The 12,886-nt window shown below is 42.0% G+C and overlaps 1 protein-coding gene across 6 annotated transcripts in view; it reads left to right on the forward strand.

Annotated features, from left to right (window-relative positions):
* EYS (eyes shut homolog) overlaps window positions 1-12,886 on the forward strand; it is a 539,265-nt gene that overhangs the window by 406,966 nt on the left and 119,413 nt on the right. For all 6 annotated transcript variants that reach the window (XM_032961555.2, XM_032961552.2, XM_032961557.2 and 3 more), the window contains 2 exons: window positions 6,457-6,634; window positions 9,220-9,298. In XM_032961555.2, coding sequence (XP_032817446.2) covers window positions 6,457-6,634; window positions 9,220-9,298 — 257 coding nt within the window. The remainder of the gene's footprint in view (window positions 1-6,456; window positions 6,635-9,219; window positions 9,299-12,886) is intronic.

Here is a 12,886-nt window from a genome sequence, read left to right on the forward strand (position 1 = left end):
CAGATAAGATAATTACATCTTGGGATACATTTTAAGTAATATGTAATATTTCTAAAAGTATTCTAGTGAATGGTGGGCAAGAAATTATTTTTTTACGTAATGCATGATTAAAAATGCCATGGTCAATTGTGCAACATTGTGAATGTTCTAATAGTTATTGAAGAGCGGGGATTTTTTGTTGTACTTCCCAGATGCTGTGTGCAAGTGTAACAACATATATCATATAATTTATTTTGTTACATAGCAAAGTTGACATCATGGCCATAATGAAGTCAATATTAGACGGTAACGCATTTGATGAGTTCAACGTTGTTTTACTTGTAATAATCTTTAATATAGGTTTGAAACATCTTCAAAGGATTTTTATGTTTTGCTTCCATCTCGGATCAATTTTTGCAAGGATCAAGAAAATTCGATTTTTTTCAGTGCTATATCACATGGAGGTTTCGTAAATATAGAAAGTGGTTTAATTCATTTTAACGCAGACATAATAAACAAAATATGGCACCCTCATTTAAATCAATAAAACAATATAACTCAGAGGAGATGATAGGACAGATTCATAATTACCTTTACAAATATATATTTATTTTAAAAAATTATCTCAATATATTGATGTGCATGTGTCTCATATATTTATAAATTCATCTGTTGTAAATTGTCATAAATTGTTTAATTAGTTATTCACATATTTAATGAGCAAATGTTAGCTTCAATTACTTGAGTTGAGACACATATTCTTTCATATTTGCCAGTGTGCATATAATTAATATTTTACCATTCATATCACCACTGAAAATACATTACTTATGAAATTAATTACGTTTTGTAATTCAGTAATGCAAGTCAGATGTTTTTTGGCAGCACAGTGAAAAGAATGTAGCATTCTGTCAATGTTTATAAGCTCAGCTGTTCAATTTACATATTAAATGATGTATTTTCGTGACCTTTTTACGACCAATAGAGTGGACAGTACAATTACACTTATAAATGAAAACATTAAAATAATAAAAACGAGCAATCGCTAATTGTGGCCTGATGATAATTAATTTCTCCCCAAGGAAACAGCAGTATTTAAATAAATTGCATCTCTGGGATTAATTAACAAAACCTATTATAGTCTTTGACGTGTGTTGTATGTATAATGGACCTGCGCAAAAGTTAATTACAGGCAGTACGTTAAAGTAGATGACTGCAACTTGTTAGTCATTGTGAAATTGTCTTGGTCAGTTTTGCCCTTATCTTCTCTCCCACACCTGGTCTTCTGACTGCCCTGTTATTCACGTTTGCCACTATTTATGTCTCGCATAAAAAAAAAACAGTAAATGTTGTGACAGGTGCGAATTTTGAAGTTTTCAGCACTTGTGGCAAGTGTATTGTTAATAAATTACCGGAGGCTTAGCGATACCCAGTTAGGCCTTATGGAAACGATTTCCATGTTTTTATCAATTTACCTTGACTATTTTTACATTTTTAAAATAAAATATGACAATGCGACCACATCTCAAGATGCTGTACACATATATAGGGGACATGCACTCTGATGTGCCTTGGAAGGTATTGTCAAAATTCTAAATCAAAGTGGGCTCCCAAATTTAAAAGCGTGTTGGCTGGTGATCAACTGTTATTATCTCTTCTGAGCCAGACGTGGAAATTCAATACTCTATTCGAATGTCTTGGTAGGATAAGCCAGTGTTCACTCTCGATCAAGTTATTAATGTTAACAACCTTGGGTATATGATTTGGTGAGCCAACCATCAGCGATAATTTGAGCTATTAACCTTCAGATTGTGAGTAGGGTGCTTTTCCCCACAGTGCCAGTTGGTCAGTTATTATTTTATTATTCATGATACTGTTGAGTATTTGCATGTATAATAATACTTTCATTTGATATAGTCATTCATGCCAACAGCATCCCACAACGCTGTACATTAATTATATATAAGCAAAAAATCCCATATATGCGGTTGGCTATGTATTTATGTATATTGAATTTATTTCGCACCGCACATAGCCAACTGTGCTAATCGGAGGTAAGTACGGTGCAAAAGAACACACACTCACACACACGCTTACATACAAAGCAAATGAAAACCGTACTACCAAGCAAAATCTAAAATGAAAAATAAATTAAGCAATAACGAAACAAAGAAATGAGTCCATTAGGTCACATGCCAGACCACACAATCCCAACTTCCCAACCAAGCCAGAAAACCTTCGCAGGAGGGAGCGGTAGATGAGCGTTCTTTTAATTTATTCTGCCCCCCTCGCCCCACAAATTGTTATTCCAAATGTGCTGTCGGTGTCGTGTCACGAGTTAAAGGGTTCATTCAGAACATTCAGAGCGGTGCACCAACCCGCATTCGAGAACACCCCGCGGAAGAATGTAAAATGAAACAGTCGCTGATAATCAGAATGAGATCATCAACTCGCTATGTATTCTTGGTTCTTTCGGTAAAGTCACGTAGAAAGAACCAAGAATATGAATCCCTGCGGTCACGAAAGCTTTAAATAAAAATTCAACTCGCTATGCTTGAGAAAGTGGTTTAATCACAGGTGGCTGGGCAGATGACTCAAAACCGAGATCTCAAAGGTGCTGGCTCATTGCTTTGATCCCGAGTCATCTGTCTACCCCTTGGACTAAAAACTCATGTGATTAGGGTTTTTTGTACCCAAACGTTTGTAGACATCTCGAGTTCTGTTCCTGCAGCTGTTAGCTATAAAATGGACATTAAATATCCAGTGGCATTGTTCCCAAGAGTTAAGCTGATTTGTGCATGCGGCAGCCAGATTCTGATTTTTGTTTCATTGCCCTGCAATAAATTGGCTAACAATATTAGGTATTTTTTTATGATTAACCATACTTTCGGAAAATAGATAGTGCAGCTTAATTGGTCTTCCATTTTAGATGATTATCAAACAAATTTTATTAAAAAAAATCCTACATTGTACGGGAAAATGGCACTAAGCCTATACTGGGCCATTGCAGATTTTAGAGCGCGTAAGTGACATGGTAGCTTCCGTCTTCGGCGAAGCTTATGAGCGAGCCTAAACCATATCCAAACAAACCATAGCAGTATATGTGGATACTTGATGCACGAATAGAAAATAAACAAAAAAAATCCTCAGGTGTGTGACTGTGGTCACCCAGAAGAGACCATGAAATAACGAACGACTCAATGCCCGATTCACATATGTAGTGGGTACAAATGGAGAGAGAGACTTCTCTGGAGGCAACACGTTTATAATAACAATAACAAAAGCCCTAACACAAAGGGGTATCTGCCCCTTCCACCAGGTAACCTAAGGAGGTAGTCCCTCCGGGCTAACGAGGCCCTAACACAACTGGGGAGGCTATCAGAGACCGGACCCCGACTCGGGTCCGGGTCTTGTCTTCAGGGCTGCTCTTCAGGGTGACGGTTTCAGGTCTTCAGGTGTACAACAGCAGCCGGACCCGTTCAGGGGTCTGGCTTATATTGTCAGTCCCGGGGCTTACTCCGCCCCTAGCCACGCCTCCCTTCTCGAGCCTTCGAGAGGGACCTGGTCCTGGTCCCGGGCGCCCCTGGGCTGGTACCTTCGGTCACCAGGCCTCCGGGTTCATACATAGTGCCACGTCCCCCTGTGAACCCTTCCACAATACCTGGCACTCTCCCCCCCTATCCTCTGGAGGCTGGCACTGCACGTGAAGTGCAATGCCATCCATCCTTGATAAACACAGCCCGGCTCACAGCCCGGCTCACACATAGATGAAGGAGGCATCAGCAGAGCGATGCACCATTCCGTTACTCCTGACGCAACTATCTGGCTAAACCACTTTAGTGTAAAATTATAGCTCCACGTCAACAGCAGCCGTACAAAATGAAGAACAGTAGCATGGTGCCCACAAATTATAGTTTACAGAATTATTGTTTATTGTATTGTTTGGTGTTGGCAGGTGTGAAGAGGTGAGGGTGTTTGAGGTGAACGTTTTGCTTTGTTGATAGCAATGGCGCGTAATGTAGTCGAGCATGTTTGTTTGTGGAGTCTTGACTGAGGGTGGCTTTATTTCAAGAATGGTTTCCAAGTATAAAAATAGGTTTTTCCCCTTTTTTTCTGGCAACAAATCTGAAACTTTTTTTTTACAAGGAATCATGTCTGCATTAACCACAATACATGTGATCAGAATGCAGATGTAGTGACAATGTCACTGTATGGTGCCGGCCCGCAAGGGCCGTGGCGTGCGATGCATTGTTATCGCGTACACCGCGTGGTGGGTGTAGTACCAGCCCTAGCGGGGCTTGGTGAGTGCTGGGATAGCGCAGGCACGAGGCATTACGTGCAGTGCAGTCTCCCACGAGGGGGAGCAGGAGGGTGTCAGCCCAAGGACAGGGTTGCCTCGGGCCATAGCACCCTGGTTGACCCTGCAGACACGTGATCCGGAGTGTCCATAGAGAGGGCCCCAGGTGGGGGGACTAGGTGGTGATCACGTGTCCATGGAGAGCTCTCGAGAGGGATCGATGGAGAGTTCTCGAGAGGGATCGATGGAGAGCTAGAAGGCTCCAGAGGGAGAGCTAGAAGGCTCCAGAAGGCGGGCGGGGCCAGGGGCGGAGCGGCCCCGACCCGTAGGGGGGATATAAGGCGGGTCCCGAAGAGAGACCGGGGCCGCTGCATCCTACAAGCTGGAAGCTCTACGTCTCATGCTGGAAGCTCTACGTCCTACGAGGCATCAACACGTGGTCGCGGACCCGAGTGAGGGCCCGACCCTTCGTAGCTGTAACTCCTCTGTATAGCGTAGTTAGCTGGGTGGCCACCACCCTAGGCTGTACCTGGTGAAGGGGCAGTTACCCCTTTGTGTGACGTGTTACAAATAAATGTGTTGCCTCTAAAAGGAACAATGTCTGCGACTGAGTTGGACTCACTACACAAACAAAAAACATACTCTGATAATATATGCATTGTCCTTGAAACTGATTGGTCCACACCAGAGACAGCTTTCTTTTGAGCCTCGTCTCAAACGGTGTTAGACCAGAGGACGCCAAAAGGCGTTAGACCAGAGGACGCCTTTTGGCGGTCCTGTGCACGACGAGGCTCAAGAGAAAGCTGTCTCTGGTGTGGGCCAATCAGTTTCAAGGACAATGCATATATTATCAGAGTATGTTTTTTGTTTGCATTCTGACCACACGTATTGTGGTTAATCCAGACATGATTCCTTGTAAAAAGGCTTTTAAAAAATTGCCAGAAAAAAGGAGGAAAACCTATTCTTATATTTTGGTACTGGCAAAGGAGGTCCCATGATGTAAATATTTTCCAAGGTTACTTTTTTTTCTCATGAATGGAATCAGAAACCATAGGAAAAGCATGTAGAATCACATTTTTCATTATTATTTTTACTTTACCAGCCACTACTGGCCTCGTCTCCACACATCTTTTCATTCAATCATTTAATTACGGTCTTGCTCAGTGAGCTAAGGAAAATGCTGCCAATTTTCTGGCCATTATTGGTCAGTGTTAGGAACTCAACTATGCATACACAAAAGCACATGGTAGGTTTATGTGTGTGCAAAGTATTTGATATTTTGTTCTACGTGAGTGCTTTTTATGCACGAACAGATGTAGTTTATGCCAAAAAAGTACTCATACTTAATGTGAAACTGCCAAAAAGTATACTTATAGAAAAAATGGCAGCAAAATTGCAAGAGTCTATGACTCACTTAAGCTTTAATTGTTCTGCAAAACTGGCATGTCAACTGCCATGGATTATTGTGAATGTAAAGGTTTCACAAAGTAAAAATAATGCACACATTTTTGGAGCCTTTGTTTCTAAGCTATGTCTTAATTCGAGAAATTTCAAATACGGGTTTCCCTTAGGCACGTTCCAAAATTAAGGTGCACAAAGTGAAATCGAGTAGCATTGATCACACAGTCACCCAACCCACAATGCATCGCACGAGACAGCTGCCTGTCGAGGTGCACATGCGGTCCTGTGTACACAACGTCCCGCGTTCTTATCCACAAAACAATGGCAGCAGGGGTCAGTTCATCAATAGCACTCTTGCTGTTGCCTTTCCCACAAAGTGGTACTTATTTTTAAATTGTGAGTCACCACACGAACATGGGGTCCATTCCTAAACCTTAGACCAGTCTTAGATATCTGAACCCAGAACGGCAATGACCTGGCCAACCCCCCTGATACCATCAATGCCCATGGCAATACCGGCCGGAATGTCAGCATGTTGCAATGTATGATGTGAGAGAGGATGTGGAATAAACAAATATTTTATATGACAAAAAGGTCATAAACATTTTTTTATGATCGCCCAGGTGAATTTCGAATACCGAATATTCAAGGAAATAGAAGAGTCGTGGGGGGGGAGGGGGCGGCGGCGGCGGCGGCGGCGGGGGGGGCCACCCAAAGTCACCAAGCACCTCTGCCTTGCCGCTGGCACTTCTGCTGCCGCTTTCACGCCCCCTCCTCAGGGGCGCTGTGCGACGAGAACGTAGACGAGTGCGCGTCCACCCCGTGCCTGCACCAATCGGCGTGCGCCAACCGGCCGGGCGGCGGCGGCTACTCGTGCCAGTGCCTCCCCGGCTACACGGGCGCTCGCTGCGGCATCCACGCGGACGTGTGTGCCTCTGAGCCGTGCCGGAACGGCCGGTGAGTTGCGCTTCCCCCCTGTCCCGCCCTACCACCCCCCACCCAACCCCGTCTCTTGGCTGGGCTCCTATATTGCAAGCCGAGATGATGAAGCGTCGCGTCCTCCCTGCGCTGTGGCAATGGGACTCCCAAAGCATGGGTAGAAGTTGATCCTTTATTACCGTTTGATGTATGCTGCCGTTAAACTGTGTTGATCGTTGAGGCATGGATCTCTTATAGCAGGATGACATTAAAATTAGGCACGTCAAATTTTCAATAATGTTGTTTTGCCAAGAGTACGTGTTCAATAATAAAAATATATATATATCTCAAGAACAGAAATATAACGAAACATCCAGGAACCAAGATGGCAGCAGTAAGGCACATAACGATTCAATCAAAATAAATCTTATTTTTTCTAAATTAATCCGTAAAATTGTGCCCACACGTGGTTAAATTATTTCAAACAATACTCATGTTACATTTAGGCTAATGGAGTTAACTGTACAAAGATGATCGGACAATCAATACAAATGAGATGGCACAAAGCAGCCAGGTTTACATTTGTGGTACAACTCAGGTCCTGGGCTGGAGTGAGAAATGGCGGTTAGCCTAGAGGGGGTTTCATCTGCGAGGTGACATGGGGGGGGGGCAAAGTGAGCTGCCATCCTTGGCTCTGCCTCAAAAGAGTGCCGACTGCTGACCTCGCACTCCACGGCTGGCCACTGCAGAATCCTGCTGGAGACGGTCGTTTGTGACTACACTGTGACCATCGAGCTCGCAATGCTCCATAAACCTCGGAGAGGAGGGATACTCTTTTATTTCTGTCTCTCTTATTTTTTTTTACTTTGGCAACCCGCCCTGTGGCTCACAGCACAAACTTGAGCGGCGTTTATTCGGGAATCCCAAAAATAGAGCGTTATCACTCAGAGGCAGCCAAAAATAGGAAACAAAGCTGCAATGAAGATCAATAAATGGTTTTATTGTTACATCCAAATGCTCAGACACATTATTTGCACCTCGGTTTAATGTAATTCCTGCACTGGATGAAGGCCTCCTAAAACGTGTCGTAGGTGTTGTTAGGGGGAGTGGGTATGTAGGCAGGACCGGCCAGATATCACTCACCAATAATGTTGCAGAATTCAGCTCGGATAGCCGGGTTTGTAGAAGTGTATGCATAGCCAACATGAGGTGCGCCTTAACCGCAATACAATAAGTGTGAACTCGATCAAAGTCTCAAGTGTCTCCCAAGTTCAAAGGTGCAATAGTGGTATTGCTGCCCTGGTGGCCCTGAACCATGGTGGATATTCCACATTTCCATGGAAAAGACCGGTCTAATATATCCATAGGATAACCACTGTGGACTTCATACAACGTGGTAATCATTGCGTCAACTTTGTGTGGATGATGGGCAGAGTTGATCCCTGATTCAGATTTGAACTCACAACCATCCACCTGTGAGTCGACAGATCTGCTAAACATAGATTCTACATCTTCGCTGCTGTTCAAAAGACGTGGTTATATAAAGCCTCAAACGTAACCGGATCTCAAGATGCTGTCTGTAAAACAAGACATGCATGTTATGAGATCATGGAGAAAGATAAACCATATTTTTAAGGGGAAGGTACAAGTTAGAGAACAGGGTGCTGGGAAGATAATTGCTGTACTGATAAAACAATTTGGATGGATGTAAACATGCCATCTTGGGCGGAAGATAAGGAGAAGTTGTTAAGCCTAAACTTGTTGCACGTGCTAGTATGAGGCATTTAAAAAAAAGTTAAGATTCTTAATAATCCTGTAAACTTTGTCCGTGTCATCTGCAAATATATAATGCATGTGCAGTAAATAGGTATTACCCTGATAATCGTGTGCAATATATTTTTCTCCAGATTTTGCCTCTAGGTGGCAGAAGGATATCACATAGTTAAAATCGTGGTGCCTTTGTACAACTGCAGATTAGAAGAGCGGCAAGTTGCTATTCGTTGTTTTTGTTGTTATTCTCTGACGGTGTAAAGACTCGTGGAATTTGGCCAAGAATGAAGCTGTAACATGGGTCACAATTGTACAAAATCGTTTAAATATTAACAAATAGGCAGAACACCAATCAGGATGAGAGTAGTTGATGTTTCAACTCTAGCCAAGCTCGCTCATGTTGAGAAGTAGCGGGACTTCTTGTGGCTTACAGATCATCCAAACGATGTCTTTGCTGCTGACATTAGGAAAATTGTGGCCCATTGGGACAATTGTACTTTTCGTATAATTTGACTGTAGAGAATTAATCTTTCATGTTAGTGCCCACAAGTCTTCTCTAAGATCAAACCTTTGCCTGTTACCTTATTGAAGCACCCTTGTGTTGCTGTGGACAGAGGCACCACCTATTTGCAAGGAAGGTGGACTGATTTTCTAGACTTTGCCAGACAGCTTTGAGGAGAATGAGGTGTCTGCACAACCTTACCGCAAGTGTTTGACAGTCCATACAAGCATTGATCACCTTCCACGATCTTTCACCCAGTCACTGAGCTCTGTTTAACCTTCGAGTTAAAAAATAAGAATGAATTTAATTTCGAGAATGTATATTCATCGAACAACGTTTTCCCCGCTGCAAGGTGCATCGATGCATTGGGACATTTCACATGCGTGTGCGAACCCGGATGGACAGGCGTGCAGTGTGACGCTGACATTAATGTAAGTATGGCTGGTGTGCTCATTTTAAGGGGTCATTCAATATCAAAAAACGAGCCTCTCCTCTCCTCAACCTTCCCCCATGCCCTGAAAAGGTCAAAAAGGTCATCATGCGCAGTTAGTTTTATGGTCTCGACCCAGTCACGGATAGTGGCACGAAAATCCCATCCTAATTTGGTATTTGCGCTTGATGAGTTTATACCCAGGTGTGAGGGATTTGCTAAATTTGCAGATATAAAAGTGACACACACACACATTCACATCCACAGCTCATAAACAGGTTAAATAATTAACTTGTATGAGATACTCAGAGAAGCCTGTGGTGTCTTGTTCCCGGGATGCTGTGATTTGGGGCATGTGGTTCTGAAATGTGAATAGACCTTTATTCTCTAAACGAGGCTGGCAACAAAGTTCACATGCGTATGAAAGATAAACATGAATTAGACAAAATATCCCGTAACACTTAAATTCATTCCTACATCTATTTTACTTTTTGTTAGCATAACTGCATTATTTGGTAAAACATTGCACATACGAGTAGTGGGGCCTCTGTGCAATGGCATACACTTTGGGGTGGTGACATGACCCAGCAGTAGTGCGTTCGTGGTTGAGTCCAGCAGCCACCCTGGGTAATACAGCTGACGTATTAACGATTAAAACACGCCATCTGCTAGCGGAAGTTAAAGATCCCCTGATGTAATTCATAACACGTAGGGCATTATGTACTGGTGTCACGGTCGAAATTTGGCACGTTCAAAAAAAAACCCTCTCAAATCACTCATTTGGGCTTACACATATCAGTTATCACCCTCTACTGGTTGACTAATAACTGTATGTAGGCCAGGTGCTGAGTCACCTTGTGCTCACGTGGGGGGGAGGGGGGGGCAGCTGTCACTGGGTGTTGTTTGAGATGAGATGTGATGATGCAAGGCGATTATTGTGCTCGGAGTGCTCTGAGACGCCCCAGCGTAAAGGGCACTGTGTCAAACATAAATAATGATTATACTTATTGCTTCTAGCAGGAATTAAGTGTTTTTTGAAGAAAGTTTCGTATAAACTGTGTCCAGTTTATTGCTGGCGAGGATTAATGTTGCTCATTATACCAATGATAACTGCCCCAAAGGCCAATTTAGAGCGGTCATATTCAGTTGCCCAATTGTTTTCATACCGTCCCATCTGGTGTCTATGAATTGTGGTACAATTAATGTACTGTGAGGATCGTTACAGGTTAATATTTTTTTACTCGGATTTAGGAGGCGTAAGATATCTGTGGTATAAGTGTTCATATACAGCAACATCTAAATTTTGTGCTTTACGTTTAAGACTCTTTACAAAATGGAATAACAAAAAATACGCTGCACATTTCAGCTTTTGCATAATGCAGTGCAATAAAAAGAATATATTTTCAATATCAGGACAACACTAAACAAATGATACAAACCAAAGCAGCTGCATTGGTAACTTTTCATTGAAAGTTCCACGGAGGACAATTTAAATTCGATTAAATGTGTTTCCACAGTTATAATTGTTGTAAAATGGACAACATAATAGGAGATAAATACGTTACGACTGAATTGTCATCATCAGCCATGCATTATCCACTGCTGTATAAATGCATCGCCAAACAGTCATCATCCCTCATGGTCCTGCGATGCAAGATTCCATCAAGCTCCTGCACATGAGATTTTTTTTCATCTCTCCATCTCCAGTGCCAGATGTCCTCTAGCATGTCTTGCCTTAATTGGCTGCACATCTGTCCTGCTGCTGGCCTACAAGGCACTCAATAGGTCAGGCCCGCAATGTTGATAGCAACTGACCCATCTGTCCACTCCAACGAGAGCCCTGAGAGTTTCGGATTGCCTTCTTCTGAACACTCCGAGGTCAAGGCTCATCTCCCACAGAGGTGACCGGGCTTTGCCACTGTGCATCTCTCAAAGTTTGGACATCTACTGGACATCTGTGAAAAAGAGCTTCATAGCTCATCGGATTTCTCCATTGTAAATAAAAATATTCCGATTTGGAAGGCTTCGCCTTTTCTAATGAGACAATCAAAATCGTTAGTCCTTTCTTGAAAACACCTCTTTAAACTGGCCTTTAGCCCCCCTAGTTCTGTACTCATTTTGATCCTGGTCTTCCTTCAATAACCGCCTAGGTATACGTACTCAGATGTGTTTTCCAGTTCTGTAGCTCTGAAAAATGTGACTGTATGTCGAACTTCTTTTGCTCCATACTTAGTCAGCCGTGCTTATTGTGGTGCGGGAATTGTTTAGCTTGTTGAGCAATCTGTTTATTATTTACACACAAATTGAATACCTTAGTTATGGATTGATTCCACAATAATTCGTCTGTTCGCAAGGGGTACTAAAGCTGACTTGGAGAATTACAGACCTATCACCAGAAAAAAATGTATAGGCCCACGAATCAAATGTGGTTTCGGAAAGGTTTCTCTACCATTGGAAAAAGACAACTAGATCTCAAATACCATCACGGTGAATAATGAAAAGGCGTTTATATTAGCTGGATTTTATGCGGGCATCTAAACTCTCACAGACCAAGGCATAAACATCAGCAAGTACAGTATGTACGTTTCTAAAACATTTACAAATATGGAACATATTCTTGGTTCTTTCGGTAAAGTCACGTAGAAGGGAAACAATAAAATAATAAAACATAATAAAAATATAAAACAATAAAATTCTCATGACGTTTCGACTGCAACACAAGCAATCATAATCAGGTGATGATGAATGCTTGTGATGATGATTGCTTGTGTTGCAGTCGAAACGTCGTGAGAATTTTATTGTTTTATATTTTTATTATTATTTTCATTATTTTATTGTTTCCCTTCTACGTGCCTTTACCGAAAGAACCAAGAATATGAATCCCTGCAGTCACGAAAGCTTTAAATCAAAATATGGAACAGCTACAGCCTGAGATTGCGTGAAGAAGGAAGCAACAGATCACGTGAGAAGGGGTAGGCAGACGAGGACACTTGCACCAAAGTTATTTACGGTGACGTTCGAGTTCTGACAATCGGCTTGGAGACATCAAAGGGACGCTTGTGAATGGAGAATATATATTTTTTTGTCCTCGAATTACTGAGACTCATTATAACAATCAATTGAAATTAACTGTAATGAAGAACCTAATTAAGAAAGCTCCAAAAATGGAGCTGACAATAAATGTGAGCGACACAAAAGTGATATAAAAACAAGTCCTAGCATATAGTGGACTTTAACTAATACTGTTTTACAGTGCTGAAAGCTGACGTATAGGGGTTGATGTTATACTTTAATGACAACCCAATTAAATACTAAAATACACATTTTAAACTGCATTAGCTTCTGTCAGTTTGTCAGTATTCTGAGTTCTTATCTTACGCTGTAGAATGTCGCATTAGCAATGTTAATCTGCAAATAACTTACATTTTAATTTAAATACACAATTACCGTAGTTTTTTTCCAATTCTAACCGATAATTAAAAGATCTATAACCATAATGGGTCTTTGCCGTTACACAAATCAAAGGTTCTTGGAAGAGATGATTCCAAAGTGAATAGAGTAAAGTACAATTATTAAAACCGTGTTCAAA

This window comes from Petromyzon marinus, chromosome 27 (genome assembly GCF_048934315.1).
Source record: "Petromyzon marinus isolate PM22_M1 ecotype Great Lakes invasive population chromosome 27, UKy_Petmar_22M1.pri1.0, whole genome shotgun sequence".
NCBI classification, from domain to species: domain Eukaryota; kingdom Metazoa; phylum Chordata; class Hyperoartia; order Petromyzontiformes; family Petromyzontidae; genus Petromyzon; species Petromyzon marinus.